General features: G+C 39.1%; 2 protein-coding genes across 2 annotated transcripts; one reads left to right on the top strand and one right to left on the bottom strand.

Annotated features, from left to right (window-relative positions):
* Positions 1-1665: 1665 nt before the first annotated feature.
* On the top strand, positions 1666-16764 carry LOC134672998 (26S proteasome regulatory subunit 7). The gene is made up of 10 exons (XM_063530957.1): positions 1666-1854; positions 1941-1978; positions 2058-2231; positions 3134-3273; positions 5675-5843; positions 6217-6349; positions 9106-9232; positions 11602-11698; positions 15591-15799; positions 16577-16764. The coding sequence occupies exons 1-10, from the start codon at positions 1782-1784 to the stop codon at positions 16719-16721; spliced, it is 1305 nt and encodes a 434-aa protein (XP_063387027.1). The 5' UTR covers positions 1666-1781; the 3' UTR covers positions 16722-16764.
* LOC134672684 (basic phospholipase A2 taipoxin alpha chain-like) lies at positions 11835-14368 on the bottom strand. Its single transcript, XM_063530636.1, has 3 exons — positions 13730-14368; positions 12724-12952; positions 11835-12371 (listed from the first exon to the last, which is right to left on the bottom strand). Exons 1-3 carry the CDS (start codon positions 13773-13775, stop codon positions 12167-12169), a joined length of 480 nt encoding a protein of 159 aa, XP_063386706.1. The 5' UTR covers positions 13776-14368; the 3' UTR covers positions 11835-12166.
* Positions 16765-17162: the final 398 nt, after the last annotated feature.

Here is a 17162-nt window from a genome sequence, read left to right as displayed (position 1 = left end):
AGCCAACTGAGTGAGTGTTATTTTTAGAAAGCACCCACGTGAAGAAAATAAACACAAACATATATACTGAATAGGAGTGACAACATGAATGATACTGTGTGAGCATCTGTAATTGTAAGATTTGCTTGTTTTAGGTGATATACTAAATAAATTATTTTGTTACAATTAATTAATTTTGATTGCAATAATAGCATAAATATTTATTGCAATTTTTGTGATTCCTACAGTATTCCAATTGATATCTCAAACAAACAAAAATTTATAAAACAATTCATTAAAAATGTGAATGTAATGTCAGCATCCAAAAATCTATTAAATATTTTTTGTGTAATGCTCAAGAGAAATTATATCAACTGTTATTTGTTTAATGCTCGAGATTAAAAACAAGAAAAAAAGGAAACAAAAAATATATTTATATATTTAGAAACACGTACCTTGTCTATCAGTTTTGTCAAAACTAGGGGCCCTATTCAATCACATGGACTTATGAGTAGTTACATTTTAAAGGTTATCACAGAAGGTGACAGATCCATCACAAACAAACTTGAGACAAGTGATGTAATCTCAACCAAATAATCGTGTCTATCGTTAAATTAACGCGCGCCAATTAGATATTCGGTCCAATTAGCTAAAACAAAGAACTGTTAATTACCTTCCTGAGTATACAAAACATATCCAAGTAATACACTGCACATTTGTCATGACATTTTTTACACGAAAAGAGATGATCGTGATGGAATGATAACAACACAGATAACATGGAGATAATACCAAGCATTTTTACAACAACGACAGCAGTCCTAATCCACACCACACCGGCCGATTTTCAACTCCCAAACGAGAACACACCTTTTGTATTTATTTACAGGAAGCGCGCGTTCAGCCGATTTCAAAGATACAACGCCGTTTAGGCAATTATAGACATTAACTAAGAAGAAAACTGCGCGTAATGCAATGAAAATGCCGTGTGAAACCGGGCTTTGACATTAGTTTCTGGGTCATAATGGGAACTAGAGTTTGCTGAATCTATAATTAAGCGCTTAAACGACGTCATAGCGACTACACAAGGTACAAGACGTTTTTTCTGACTTACCTAAAAGATTATATTTGAGATTTCAAAAGATTATATTCATGAAAAACGCGAAAAAATGTGGTTCTCCATTCAGCACTACGAATACAAAATTTTAGTACTGATAGCAGCCGCGCGGTGGCGCAGGGCGCAAGTCATTGGTTGACAATGCGTTCAATATCTTGATTTAATTTTATTTATTTAACCTAAAATAAAAGAAAAGTAAATCAAATGGAGTAAAAATTTGATTAATACACATCAAAATTCTTTACGTTATTCATGTATTTTTCCTGAGAATCGAGTTTTTAATTATTTATAGCATGAATTAACCTATGCGTAAATTATGAACGTTACCGAATTTTCGACTTGTCATCATCATTATTCGTTCCAAGGCACGCATTTTTTTTATTGCATTTTAAACATTAAACTATATTGATTGCTCAATTATTGTGATTGATTTATTTAAAATATAAATATATTTTATATCAAATATTTCTCTATAACCAGACTTCAGATTTGCTCCGGATTTGTTTGAAACCAGCAAGTAATTATATTCAATCAGTTAGAAAATTGCGTGTAAAGAAGTACGTAAACGCTTTCTCAACAAAATTTGACATTTTCCGAAGTCACCTACTTCGCTTTGTGAGATTTGTGGATTTTAGAATAAACTGAATTAGATTTTGTTATTAGTTAATTATAATAAACCTTAAAAATGCCGGATCATTTAGGAGATGATATGAGGAAAGTCAAGGATGATAAGGAAGAACCAGAGAAGGAAATTAAATGTAAGTAACAAAAAAATCTAAATTTGTATGTCATCAAAAAATTGTATTATTAATAAGAATATGAATACCATGTTTTAATTTTTCAGCGCTGGACGAAGGTGACATAGCTCTTCTAAAGTCCTATGTAAGTTTTATTCAACAACAAATATTATAACCTTAATATATCCATAGTGACTGGCGTTTTTCAATCATCTTATTTTTAGGGGCAAGGGCAATACACAAAGATCATCAAAGAGGTGGAGGAAGGCATTCAGACCGTGATGAAGAGGGTTAATGAACTCACGGGTATTAAGGAATCAGACACAGGGCTGGCTCCTCCGGCATTATGGGATCTTGCAGCCGATAAACAGACTTTACAGAATGAACAGCCTTTGCAGGTTAGTTATTAGTCTCTTTAAGCTAACTGTGCACCAACATTGCAGTGACTAAGTGTGAAAGAACCATTTTAAATCCCATGTTTTCATAGGAAATTAATGTTTATGGATGCACTTTCTCACTTTTGTTGCTTCCTGTGTAAACATTGTTTACAATGCAACAAAGTCGAGGTAGTCAGAGACACATTGTTATAGCACATTATTTAATCTTTAACCAATTACCAAAAACTATTAGGAACTTACTTAGATATTTCTACTTTTTGTAAAGAAATCTTGAGCAAACTGTTTAGACGACAACAGTTTAGTGCAAGTGAGTGCACTTGAATTTTTCGTCGCTATTGGAAATCTTGAGTCTTTATTAATCCGTTTTTAGGGTTCCGTACCTCAAAAGGAAAAAAACTGAACCCTTATAGGATCACTCGTGCGTCTGTCTGTCTGTCTGTCTGTCCGTCTGTCTGTCACAGCCTATTTTCTCCGAAACTACTGGACCAATTAAGTTGAAGTTTGGTACACATATGTAAGTTTGTAACCCTAAAACGGACATGTAACGTAAACAAATGAATTTTAAACATGGGGGGCACTTTTGGGGGGTAAATGTGAAAATCAAAAAATAAAGTTTTTGAAACTATATCATGTTACTTGTCAAATGAAAGAGCCTTTTGATCCTACCCCTACGGGTTTTTTAAAGGCAATTCACTCGCGTTTCACATATATATAAAAAATATATTGTTAAAAATTTAGTAATGTACGGAACCCTTGGAACGCGAGTCCGACTCGCACTTGGCCGGTTTTTTTGTAGTTGAGTGGAGAATATTTTACCAAACATTTTTGATTTGGTAGTTACTTCAGACTAGAGTTAAAAATCACTTCTTAAAAATTAATTAATCTATCACTACTTTTTAAAGGTGGCAAGATGCACAAAGATCATCAATGCAGACTCAAATGACCCCAAATACATAATTAATGTGAAGCAGTTTGCCAAGTTTGTGGTGGACCTCGCAGACTCAGTCGCTCCCACAGATATTGAAGAAGGCATGAGGGTCGGGTAAGTTTTATTTGAGTGAAATAGACATAAAAACGGCAAAGTCAGTAAGAGTAGTGCATTGAGCAACATGCATGGCTCTGTGACACTGTTAGTAAGATTATAAGTCTTAGCTATGTTTATTATTTTCTATAATATGTATTCCTTTCTTAAAAAAGTCTATTCAGGTATATTTTGATTAATTTGAATGGAATCTAAGCCGGTGCTTATGATTCTAGAGATACTTTATCTTAGCCTTTCATATACCATACTTTGTTGAGTTGTTAGAATTATATTTTTTGTCATTAAATTAATCCTTTACCTCATACGAAGCCATATATGCCAAATATGTTATTAAACTCTATTGACAGCTATTAAAGTTCAAATTTAAACAAATAATTTTTATTACTCATACATATTTAATGACAAAAATGTTACTGTTACCCATCTCTACAGAAATACATATCAGTTGACGTTAAAATTTACTAAAGCTCATAACTAAACATAGTTTATCTAATTGTGTTAGTTTGTCTTTGAGCTTACTATTGTTATATTATGCAGGAGTTCCCAATCTTTTTCAGTCCATGGTGCACTTGCAAGTTTTAATCTGTGGCGCCCTATCCTAGCTCATCATCATCAGTCGTTCCCTCAATGCTGAGGATCGTGACATCGTGTCCTAATGTTGCTGACCAGTCCCTTCCATAGGCTTCTGTCACCCGCCATATGTACGGCATCCTGCAGATGTAGATGCAGCGGTGTAGTGACTTGTGCGCTCCATCTAGCGGGTGGTCTGCCGCAAGTCCTCTGGCCCTCAACTTTGCCCGTCATAGTCGTCATTTCTAGGCTATTAGAAATAGGCTATTAGATTATCCTAGCTAGGCTATTAGAAATAGGTAACATGGTAAGGAGGATTGCCTCACGGCGCCCCTCTCTACTGTCTACGGCGCCCCAGAGTGCCAGAGTGAGAGTGAGTGAAGAGAGTGAGTGAGTGAGTGAGTGAGAGTGAGAGTGCAGAGTGTATTGGCCAGTTTGGGAACCCCTGGTATACTGTAATTAGGAGAGCAAAGAAAGAGAATTGTTATACAGCTTAGCAAGTTTCTGATACAACTCTCCAACATTAAATGTTCATTGAAAACAGCTTGACTGGTTGAGATATACTGTTTTGAGTTATTACCTTGAACAACAAAAAATATTGTATCTTGCCCTAATAAGTCATACTAGTAATGTGATTCTGATTTAATACCTAAATATTATTACATAACTATAACTACATAATACTAATAGTAAGTGAATAATATTATGAATATGAAAGATTGGATCGGTTTCCTCAAGAATGCAAAAAAAAAGTTTGTTATACTGAGAATCGTCCCTCATTTCAATGAATTGGAGCCTGACCTGAAGATAAAGTTAGTAGGGGAGTACCAACAAAGGGCCTATGCAAATGCAAAGGGCACACTATGTTTTTAATCGTGGCCTCAGCACGCGTTTGTATCGATACACGCCATATGCATGCGTTATGCGTTACCTAAAACCTAAACCACGCGTTGAATTACACGCAGTGTGTATTCCAGTGTGGGCTTAAAAGCCTAAAAGGTATCAGAGTCTGAATTGAATGCCTCCGAGTAATTAACAATGGAGCCGCCATTAACAGGCGTTCCCCTCTGTCGAAAATAGGCGGCCAATGGTCAACCTCATGTCAACCATATGTATGGACTGACGTTTATCTGACATGACGTACCTATACATTTGATGTGCCCCTCCCCCGCAAAAAACGGCAGACTATTTTGTACCGAAAATTTTAGACATGGCGTCTCCGTTGGTTATATCCTCCAAGTTGAATGCAGACTAAATGGGACAGAAGCTAGGACTAATTATACAGTGTGGAAAGATAAGTCGGGCCCTGGAGGGAAACTACCTTAAATCCTTAAGCTGGCTCGTTTTACTTAAAGGAGACATTCCTTTATTTTTAAAAAGAAACAAAACTGTATTACAAGATTTTCTAAAACTCGCTTGCCTCGCCCGGGACTCGAACCGACTAAAAATTCCAAAAAATAAATTTCGCAATTTTATTCTACTAGTCGATACAATTAAAGTTAATGATAACATTTCTCCAAGAAACATTAGGTCTTACACTCATCTGTCATACAAAATATCCATAAAATCTAATATTTAGCACTCAAGATTTTTTTAGACAAGCCAAATTGAAGAAAAAAAGAAAAATACATTGAATGCAGTTTTGTTTCTTTTTAAAAATAAAGGAATGTCTCCTTTAAGTAAAATGAGCCAGCTTAAGGATTTAAGGTAGTTTCCCTCCAGGGCCAGACTTATCTTTCCACCCTGTATATTGAATTTTAATCGCGAATATCAGTATTGTGCCTTGTGCCTCTTACCTGTAATATTCTAAATACGGTACTTTCCTCATCAGGGTCGACCGTAACAAGTACCAGATCCACATCCCACTGCCTCCGAAGATCGACCCGACGGTCACCATGATGCAGGTGGAAGAGAAGCCGGATGTGACTTACAGCGATGTCGGTGGGTGCAAGGAGCAGATTGAGAAGCTTAGGGAGGTCGTCGAGACCCCACTATTGCATGTAAGTTTTTTTTTATCCAATTTGAAAGTATTCAGGTCGCCCGATGGTAAAGGGGCCCACTGATTAACAGTCCGCTGGATGGTATCGGCCTGTCAGTTGTTTGGAACTGTCAAAATTTTGTTCTAACTGACAGGTCGGTACCGTCAGGCGGGCTGTTAATCAGTGGGCCCCTTAAGCGGTTTCCATCGATTATTAATGCCTTTAAAACCAGAGGTATCGTAAACTCAGCTTTCGGACCTCGTTTCACAATAGAAATGTACATGGAACACAGAAGACACAGAAGGTCATTCAGATAAAAGTACCTCTACACTGATGAAAAAAAAAATCAGAAATAACTTAATACTTATGAAGAATATCTAATTTTGTGTTACAGCCCGAGAAATTCGTGAAGCTGGGTATTGAACCGCCAAAAGGAGTGCTGCTATTCGGCCCTCCCGGCACTGGCAAGACACTGTGCGCCCGCGCTGTCGCTAACCGCACCGACGCTTGCTTCATCAGAGTTATTGGTAAGTAATTATAGCCCTAACAGATCCACTACTGGAATAGTCTTCACTAAAGGAACCAGTGGTCCGAAAAATTCGTGAAGCTCCGTATTGAACCGCCAAAGGAGTGCTGCTATTCGGCCCTCCCGGCACCGGCAAGACACTGTGTGCTCGCGCTGTCGCTAACCGCACCGACGCTTGCTTCATCAGAGTTATTGGTAAGTAATTATAGCCCTAACATATCCACTATTGGAATAGGCTTCACTAAAGGAACCAGTGGTCCGAAATATTCGCGAAGCTCGGAATTAAACCGCCAAAAGGAGTGCTGCTATTCGGCCCTCCCGGCACTGGCAAGACACTGTGCGCTCGCGCTGTCGCTAACCGCACCGACGCTTGCTTCATCAGAGTTATTGGTAAGTAATTATAGCCCTAACATATCCACTACTGGAATAGTCTTCACTAAAGGAACCAGTGGTCCGAAATATTCGTGAAGCTCGGAATTGAACCGCCAAAGGAGTGCTGCTATTCGGCCCTCCTGGCACTGGCAAGACACTGTGTGCTCGCGCTGTCGCTAACCGCACCGACGCTTGCTTTTTTGGGACACACTGGGAAGCCGGAGGGACGGAAAACCACGAGCCAGATGGTCGGACGTAGGGTTGTAAAAAAACGGTTTTTTTCTGTGACTTGAAAAAAACATGAAAAAAAACCGTGAAAAAAAACCGTTTTTTTTCTGGATACGTTTTTTTTTCAAAAGTATGAAAACTCACAATTTGCAAGGCGGTTAATACTTTTATACGGTTGTTTTACTTGTTTTAGACTTTATGTTAACCATTAAACTAATTTAATTAAACAACTTTGATTAATAACAACATAAATGAAATCTGTAGTGGTAGTTATCGCAATTTACTGTTGGCAACCTCTCGTCGCCGCATCGGGGAATTCAGGGATTCCCCAAAAATTGTTTGTATACTGAACGTTATGGAATTAAAATGTACGTTGTTACTATTGAGCATATTTTTGATCATCTGAAAAAAAAAACCTAATTTAGAAAAAAAACCATGGTACCAGGGTTTTTTTCATGTTTTTTTTCATAAATTTGAAAAAAAAACATTTGGTTTTTTTCTATTTGCAACCCTAGTCGGACGACATTAGAAAGACGGCAGGGCCGATCTGGCATAGAACCGCCGCATACAGAACAACATGGAAATCCATTAAAGAGGCATATGTTCAGCAGTGGACGCAAATATGCTGAGAAGAAGAAGAAGAATTATATCAGGCTCGACTTATTCCTTCTCTCGCGTTATCCCGGCATTTTGCCACGGCTCATGGGAGCCTGGGGTCAGCTTCACAACTAATCCCAAGAATTGACGTAGGCACTAGTTTTTACGAAAGCGATTGCCATCTGACCATCCCAGAGGGGAAACTAAGCCTTACTGGGATTAGTCCGGTTTACTTACGATGTTTTCCTTCACCGGAAAGCAACTAGTAAATATCAATAGTTATTTGTACAACAAGAGATCAAAGTTTGATATTTCTTCGAGTGCTTATTTTGAGTCCCGTGCAAGCGAAAGATTCTATAATAGATTTACGAGCGTAGCGAGTGAATCTAATTTAGAATCTTGAGCGTAGTAAGGGATTCAAAAGCGCACGAGATGTAAATAACTTTGATCTCGTGTAGTACACAAAATGTTTCACCCTAAGCAGTGAGAAAATAGATAATAGAACCCAAGTATATCGAACTTGTATTAGACCCCGCATGTTGAAATGACATTTGACTATAAAAGTCACTTGAATGACATTTTGCCTCACTCAGTGAGCAAAATGCGATTTTGCTCACTCATACTGTCTCACTAAGTGAGCAAAATGCGATTTTGCTCACTGAGTGAGACAAAATGACTCAGTTAGCAAAATCGCATTTTGCTCACTGTTTTTAAGAAGCAAAGTACTCTTGTTCGAGCTGCTGAGGTGAAAATGATATTTCGACATAAGTTCTGAAAAACTCATTGGTACGAGCCGGGGTTTGAACCTGCGACCTCCGTATTGAAAGTCGCACGCTCTTGCCAGCCATGAGCATTTAGTTTGGGTTTGTTTGGGGAATAAAGAAAGAATGCTATTCACAAGCTTTGTTAGTATTCTGATACACTTCCCCAACAGTGAACTTAGCAATGAACATTTTTATCGTATCTAGTTTTGCGATAAAACTACACACTGCTATACAAATTTTGTCTTTATTTTTCACTTCACAAGTTCATTCGAACAGGGAAATCTCTGGCCAATCTAATTTAAACCTTGTTAGTTAAAAAATACAATCTATTATTCAGTTTCGCGCATAGTGTACAGCGAGTGCCAAAAGTGCATGGCCACTTTATGAATGAATTCCTTTGGAATCCATGCAATTTTGCAACTCGTATTAGGGCAATTGTAAATTAAAAACCCTTTTTTTATAGCCTCGTGCCGCCCAATGTACATTAGGATGTACACTCAGTTTCGATGGAATGTCAACCTTAATTAAAAACTAAGTAGGTAGCATTTCATTTGTCTCGTAAAATTTTCGAACAAATCAAATTGAACCCAATTGAAAATACAACAAGATTCAAACTTCCTTGGCTATAATTTTGTATGGTGGGCGGCACGAGGATAGGTATTACACGATAAATTATTGTACCCTTTTTCTGCAAATAAATTATTTCTATTTCTACATTGCTGTCTTTCGGATAAAGTAAACCGTGCATCAGTCTAACATAAACCGTATTACATTTAACATAGAGTCTACTTTTCAGGTTCGGAGCTCGTCCAGAAATACGTGGGCGAGGGCGCGCGTATGGTGCGCGAGCTGTTTGAAATGGCGCGCAGCAAGAAGGCCTGTCTTATATTCTTCGACGAAATCGACGCCATTGGAGGTGCTAGGTGAGATCCTTTAGTAGACATTCGCTTGTGAAATATTTCTTAAATAGGGAATATTACTTGGACCCCCGACAAGGTGGATTGACGACCTGGTAAAGGTCGCGGGAGTCCGCTGGATGCGGGTGGCGCAAGACCGGTCATTGTGGCGCTCTTTGGGGGAGGCCTACGTCCAGCAGTGGACGTCTGGCTGATATGATGATGATGATATTATCAAAACTGTATAGAGAGCGCCACTAGCACATACTGCACACATACTGCGCACCCGAGTTGCATACATCACCATTGTTAGTAGCTCGGTACTACTTACAGGACTAGCGTGTCTTAGTAAGCCAAGTGTTATTGGGCAGTTGTGTAAAGTCTGACAAGCCTACTGTGTTCTTGTGTGGGTTCTATTTACACAAACATCAAAGGCGTCAGTCCACTGTTACTTTTATACGTCGTCGCTCAGACACAGTCAGAAAGGAAGAGCTTCACTTCTTCTGCTCTATCATACAGGGTGTCCCAGAATTCGACGTCAAGCCGTAAACGGACGATAGACCAAGTCATAACAGTTATCATAAAAATACAAAAAAAAAAAAATCCAACTGATGTTCTTTAAAAATTATGGTCACTTTAAAAATTTACTAAAAAATCCACACCCTGTAATTATTCAAGATTACACAATAATAAAAAAAATTGCATAAATTATGGAATTTGTAGTAGCAAGAGTTAAAGAACCATTACAGGGTGTGGATTTTTTAGTGAATTTTTATAGTGACCATAATTTTTAAAAAACATGAGTTGGATTTTTTTTTGTATTTTTATGATAACTGTTATGACTTGGTCTATCATCCGTTTACGGCTTGACGTCGATTTCTGGGACATCCTGTATTTAGAGTAATATAAGTAAAGAAAGAGTGGTAACCCCATACATCAGTTTTCTTACCAAAACGCGCGTTATTTCGTAGGCGACATCTAACGTCAAGTAGTGGAACTACCAGTACCGCTACTTGACACCAGGTGGCACAAGTGTCGCTACTGACGAAAAATGTACTGCTAAAACAATTTACAACTACATAATATTAGAAACAAGAGTTGGAGTTTAGCTGAATATTTTTGAGCATTAGAGTTTTTGTTCGCCGCGACATCTATTGTCGACTAGCAGTACTGATATATTCCGCTACATGACGCTAGATGTCTAAGGCTAAGAAAACTGCTGTATAGAGTAACTAGTGTTAACTATGGCTCTATCGAACTTCTGTAAGGTAAGTGTAGTATGTGTTCAAACGCAAGAGTTAAAAGCGATAAAGGAGCATTCCACGGGCTGTCCCGTACAAACGCATTTTATTTCCAGTGTTGCGACTTTTTTCTCGGCATTTAAAGCAGGCGATTATTTTTCTGTGCATATTTTTGACCATTTGTCATAGAAAAGGAAACTCTTATACCTTTAAATCTTCAGAAACTTCGCGTTTGTATGGGACAACGGTAGACGATTTCGTGGAATGCTCCTGAAAGAGCTTGTAGACGTTTTTCCCTTATAGACGGTCTTCCCCATAACGACCTTAGCCTCAAGTTTGATAGTTATAGTTTATGGCGAACGTTTTGTTGTAACAAAAGATAGCACTTAACAACCTAGATACCGCATAATGTGCGTACACGCACAATGCTATCTATTTCAGCTGTCAAGGCTGTGGCTACAATGTTTTACAGTACGTGTCTTTAGATCTAGGCTCTAGCATCCCAGGGTCCTAATGCTAGTACAGTCAGTAGCAGAAGTTGCTAAGCGGGCCAGGTGTTCAAAATGATCTTGAAGCGACTTTGTTATTAAGAGAATAAGAGCGTGTCAAGGTAATTTTGAACACCTCACCCGTTTAGCAACTTCTGCTGCTGACTGTACGAGTAACCGCCAGTGAAATTTGAATCATTATTAAATGGAACAAAGTCGCTTTTGTTTTATTTAGTTGGATTTTAAAATGAAATAATTTTCTAAAACCATTGATTCCAATTTTATGTTGAGCCGCTATAGTTCGTTTTTTTTAGCATTAGAAAGAAGGTAAGCGATCTTGACAAGTCAATTGACAAACGCTTTTTAAAATCAGTAACTTATGATTACTTATGATTACTTATTCATAATTGTTACATATTTGCCGTGAATTATTTTTAAAACGTGTTTTTAAATTAAAATGCATATCAAGATTGTTTACCTTTTTTCTAATGCTAAATAAAAAAAGGTATTATATAGGGTATTCCGAGGGCGGACAGGTCTTGTGTCAGAGGCCGAGATCCTCTTTGGGTCACTGAGCCAGTGATGTATGTATATACATACATATGTATAGGGTATTATTCCTTTTCCTATGGTATTAAGGAAATACTTGAAAAATTTTTGGTTGTAGATTTGACGATGGCGCCGGCGGCGATAACGAAGTGCAAAGAACCATGTTGGAGCTTATCAATCAGCTGGACGGGTTCGACCCTCGAGGCAACATCAAGGTGAATATAAATAAACAAAAATTATTCAGGTTTTGGAAAGAGAATGGTGAATGAAACGAATGGTAAATGAACGAAGTCACATATACAAGTAAAAGTAGGATAGGCACAGAATAAATAATAGTACCTACTACTAAGTTTGACAGCGATTCAGGGACGAATCATGCTGTCTCTTTCTAATGGCTCTATCCCTTTCGGCTATTTAGGGTTGTCAAAATGTCAAGTGATGGTCTTGCACGCAAAGGGACGTCAAGTTGTGTCAACCCTAACAATTGCTCGGAGCAATGCTGAGCCGAACGGAGCCGAGAATGCCCGAAATGAGGAGTGTCTCCCCAATGGTATAGGCGACAATATTTCTAAATATAATACGGTATTGCCAACTTAAATTTCTATACACGATCCGTGTGAGTTGTGCGAATGAGTTTTTATTCCAAAATATATTGTTTTTTTTTTAAACCATCTGGAGTCACATTAGGGGCACCCAATCCTATTCAAACACTCTGTCATTTCCTTATCGCATTGGCATATCTCCCTCCTGCACCGATTGGTCTCATCGCCGCAGTAGGGCGACCCGCCGTAGACTTTCCAATCGTAAGGCATTATGTAGATATTGACGCGCCAACAGTCGTGGCGCTTTATAACATCGCCGTAGCAGTGGTCGTGCTGTTGACAGCATCTGTCGAAGAAAAGAAGGCCATGATTAGCCGGGTCCATGCAGAGCGAGCATAAAACGGCCAGTCTAGACGTGCCACGGCCGAGGCAGCACTTGCGAGGCCATAGAGGCGTCTATTACGACAGATATGACCGCTAGGTGGCGCAAGCGCGAGCCAGACGTCCGTTCCGTAGCGGTGCGCGGCAGCTACTATGCCTAGACACCAAAATTGGTATGGGCTGCATGTACTTGTAGCGACGCAACGAAATCGCAGAGTGAGCCACGCCTGGCGAGGCTTAAGAGCGAGGTTAGGCTCCCATGAGCTGTGGCGAAATGCCGGGATAACGCGAGGAAAAAAAGGGGGAGGGATAATCACCTGTCAATATCGTCTACCGGTGTACCGGCTCCGCCCAATCCACAGTAGTTTCCGTAGCCCATCAAATCCCACGCACTACATTTAGTGCACTCTCGAATCATATAGTACAGGTTGAACGCGTTTCGCTTCCTGCGTCCCTTGCCTTTCTCATGTTGAGTTGATAAAGCTGTAGGCGAATTTAAGGCACCGCTAGATGGCGCGATATCGGCACAATTGAGGGTGTTTGAATCTGAAAAAGGCATTTAATGTAGTTGCAAGATCTAAGCACATTTGCAGAAAATATTATGTTTACTGACATCAAAGTCAGTTTATTATAAGAAATGGTAAGGAACAAAATTGACTGGTAGACGTTTTGAATAACACTACTTAGGGTGATATTCCACCTGTCCAATGTGTGTTTTGTCTCACATTTTGCTTAATGAGGGAGTGAGACGACAGAGACGCAATGACATTGGATCAAGATATTGGACAGATTGAATACCACCCTTACGAACAACTTATCACAGCTTTGTAATACATAGTATAACCTCCTTCTCATAATATTCTAGTTAATCCTTAGGGGTTGTGCACAAATCACGCGAGTTGTTTTCGGCTACTTTTTGACCCCCCTCCCCCTTGGTGATATTTGGTGAGATTTTTGGCTACCCCCCTCCCCCCCACACAACCTCACGTGTATTTTTTTTTTAATTTTTTCATCGACCTAATTTTAAGATTAATAGTCTTGTATATAGAAAAATCGTGTTTATTTTTATATTTTCGTTAAATAGACTCGCTATTTTGAAGTGCAGAGTGAAGATCTATGTTTAAAGAAACCGAGAAAAGGTATCTACTTATGTGGTAGGTTTTTTTTCTTAGTTTCGTTCACTGTAGAAAAATACACGTGAGGTTTCCTTTATACCCACCCTCCCCCAACGTGACCTATCGTGATTTTTTCGTGACCCCCCTCCCCCCATCGGACCTCACGTGATTTGTGCACAAGCCCTTACTCCTTTCATTTAACACTTACACGCGCTAAGAACGACTATTACAACAATAATTTTAGTCAGCGACATGATGGCTTGACTCCTAAGGCACTTCTGTGCTAGTTTTGCAAAAGATAATAAATATTATCGCTATGTCACTGCATAATAGTCACGTATAAAAAATGCCGTCACATACTTTATGCATTTTTGTATTTTATATATTATGTATTATGCGACGTCGCTATAAGCAGGCTCGCGAGAATAATGCATGCCATATTACTATTATGATTCATTAAATGATTACTCTATCAGATTTACTGTCATTAGGTACAAATGGAAAATCGTCCACTTGAAATGACCATTCTGAAGTCGGATCAAAAGTAATTGTGTCCAATTTGAATCTTGTCAAAATGTAATTGTGCTAAAAAACATTTTTAACCAAATTTGTAATCGTCGTAAATTAATTAATCCAGAATGGAATTTTGGCCATTATAAATTATGAGCAAAATGAAATATATTCAGTACCTACCTATCTCATATTAATGTCTTGACATAAATGACACTAATATTTTGTACTAAAATAAAACTTTCTTTTTGAAAATAGTCATTTCTTTTTTATAGTTCCTTGACTATGGCATTATAAAGCTCTATAATCGTAAATGTACGAATTTTCAATTGGTATACACAATGGACACTTATTTTTCGACCTGTATCATATTTGACATTTTGACTATTGGACATAATTATTTTTCGACATTATGCTGGATGGCTGGATGGACTGCCAAGGAATGGAATTCCTTGCCGGCGTCTATATTTCCGTGCTCTTATAACCCGGCAACCTTCAAATCAAGAGTGAACAGGCACCTTCTGGGCGAGCTCGCTCCATCGTAGGCCACGTCTACGCCTCGGCTAGTCTGTGGCCATGAGTAAACCCATGCATAATAATAAAAAAAAAAATGGACAATTTTCCTAGTCGATGTATTTTATATTGTCATTTTTCTACTTTGACGTATAATTTCGAGTGAACAATTTTCCATTTGTATAATGACAGTAAATCCTCTATCATTGTGTTAGCCTATCCATATGGAAACACTCATAACTCATAACGTATAGTAGGTAGTTACAACTTTACCAGATCGAATATGAATAGGGTAGATCTTTAATGTTTTGAATGGTGTTACGCTTTTCCCCTCTTTTTCGCGCAATTTCAAGACAGTGGCCTTGACTTCTACCGTTTACATAACGACTAGGGATGTACCGACTAGTCGGGAAAGCCGACTATCCGGCCTCATTTGTAGTCGGCGACTAGTCGGTAAAAATTGTCGATTAGTCGGCACTTTATAAGTGACAGAAAAACAAGATAAAAAGAAATAAACGGCAAAGTATTCACCACAAGCTTTTCACCTATTTTACCCAAATTCCTATTAAGGGTGTTTACGAAAACTTTTGATCAAAATATTGATCGGGTGGTCGTTTTTTTATGTACGATTGTCTGGTTGTCGTATGAAATATAGCCTAAGATGTATTTATTTATATTAATTTATTATTTAGCTTTAGGTACTATAATATAATGTATATCACGACGAATATCGAAACTAATGATCTGGCCGACTAGCCGACTAGTCGGCCGACTAATCGGCCATCCGAGCGCCGATTAGTCGGCTAGTCGGCCAAATCAATAGTTGGTACATCAGTAATAACGACCAAAATCCAATTGGTCCCTTCAATGTCGTTATAAACTGGTTTGACTGTTTTGATTTGGTTACCCTTTGTTCGGGTAAGTTAATGATAGGATTTGTAAAACAATTCTATCAAATACTTTATCCAATCCGGTCCCTGGATATTCGTCGTCGCCACATTATACGCTCACCCTACAAAATTGACCTGTTTAATTTAATTCCCCAGGTCCTAATGGCGACCAATCGTCCGGACACGCTGGATCCGGCGCTCATGCGTCCGGGCCGCCTCGACCGCAAAGTCGAGTTCGGACTGCCGGACCTCGAGGGCCGCGCGCACATCTTCCGGATCCACGCGCGCTCCATGAGCGTGGAGAGGGATATACGGTTCGACCTGCTGGCCAGGCTGTGCCCTAACTCCACTGGGGCTGAAATTAGGTATGTTAATATAAAAGTATTTGAGGCAACACTCATTTAGGTCTTAATTTAAACTTCCGTCCCTGAAAGTTAGTAACATTGGTAAAACAAATTCCCAGAATGTAAAAATCTAAACTGCGGGCGCAGCATGGTTCCATTTTTATCGCTTGTCATCATGCCTGTCACGTTCTAATATGTAAGTAGGAAAGTGCGAAAGTGACTGGCATAGTGACAGAACAGGACAACAATGCGACCGTCCTGCCGCCGCTGAGGTCGGTTTTAGTCAACAACCATAAATTAGGCATTAGTTTTATTTGGAAGAAGAGACATTTTCTTAATGTACGATTTGACCTGTTGGCGAGGCTGTGCCCTAACTCGAGTGGCGCTGAAATCAGGTGAGTTCTTAACTAAATAGGTATGACTAGAATCATCTCAACTCAGACGAATTTAAGGCAGCAAGCAGCAAAAGGAATTTACATACGAGTAGGTAAGGATGGTATTCCATCTGTCCAATATCTTGGTCCAATGTGTATTTGCGTCTCACATTTTGCTAAATGAGAGAAAGACGCAATGTACATTGGACAAAGAAATTGGAGAGGTGGAATATCACCCTAAGGTAAGCAGATTTTTTAAATTGCATCCCATCAAACACGACACATGCTTTATCTACGCGTTGTACGACAGGTCTTTAGGCCATTAACTTTTCTCAGTTTTCTTTCAATAAAAAAAAGGCGCTAGCGTATGTCCAAAAATCGTGCAAAAATATCGAGTTGTGTCTGAAAACGGTCTGTTTCCCAGGTCGGTGTGCACCGAGGCGGGCATGTTCGCGATCCGCGCGCGCCGCAAGGTCGCCACCGAGAAAGACTTCCTAGAGGCCGTCAACAAGGTCATCAAGAGCTACGCGAAGTTCTCTGCAACCCCGCGCTACATGACCTATAATTAGATTGGTTAATTTATTAATAAATATATAATTGTGTATTCATAAATTTTGTTTTATTTATCTCTCTTAAAACACTTTTTAATTCTAACGCTGCGTCTTACCGGACTCTTACGTAAGCGAACAACTCGCGAATGAGACGCGGCGCGGCGCGGCGGGCCCAAGGCGTTCGCGTTCGCAACGAGATCGCCCACGTAGGACACTTCTATAGGTATCAAAGGATTGATTCACCCCGCGCCGCATCGCTTCGCTTCGCGTAAAGTTTGAGTAAAGCTAGTGCTTAGCTCAAAAAAGTGGACTCTAGAGCGTTGTGTTACACAAACGTAATAGCACAGTCGTCATCAGATATTGGAGCGGCGGAGGTGCTCAAAATATCTGAACGCGCACTCTTACCGCCTTGACAATAAAGGCTAGTACGAACTGGAGTGTGGTGTCACGCTGCCACTT

Source organism: Cydia fagiglandana, chromosome 17, assembly GCF_963556715.1.
Source record: "Cydia fagiglandana chromosome 17, ilCydFagi1.1, whole genome shotgun sequence".
In the NCBI taxonomy this organism is placed as follows: domain Eukaryota; kingdom Metazoa; phylum Arthropoda; class Insecta; order Lepidoptera; family Tortricidae; genus Cydia; species Cydia fagiglandana.
Note: the sequence above shows the minus strand (reverse complement) of the source record. Positions and strands in the feature narration are given on the sequence as shown.

Excerpts from the sequence above, each read along its gene's own strand:
- LOC134672684 (XM_063530636.1), bottom strand. The coding sequence starts at position 13,775 with ATGTCGCTGACTAAAATTATTGTTGTAATAGTCGTTCTTAGCGCGT. Across the intron at positions 12,953-13,729 it reads AATAGTCGTTCTTAGCGCGT|ATTCAAACACCCTCAATTGT; the intron begins GTAAGTGTTAAA and ends TGCCTTTTTCAG. Across the intron at positions 12,372-12,723 it reads CCGGTAGACGATATTGACAG|ATGCTGTCAACAGCACGACC; the intron begins GTGATTATCCCT and ends TTTCTTCGACAG.
- LOC134672998 (XM_063530957.1), top strand. The coding sequence starts at position 1,782 with ATGCCGGATCATTTAGGAGATGATATGAGGAAAGTCAAGGATGATAAG. Across the intron at positions 9,233-11,601 it reads GACGCCATTGGAGGTGCTAG|ATTTGACGATGGCGCCGGCG; the intron begins GTGAGATCCTTT and ends TTTTGGTTGTAG. Across the intron at positions 11,699-15,590 it reads ACCCTCGAGGCAACATCAAG|GTCCTAATGGCGACCAATCG; the intron begins GTGAATATAAAT and ends TTAATTCCCCAG.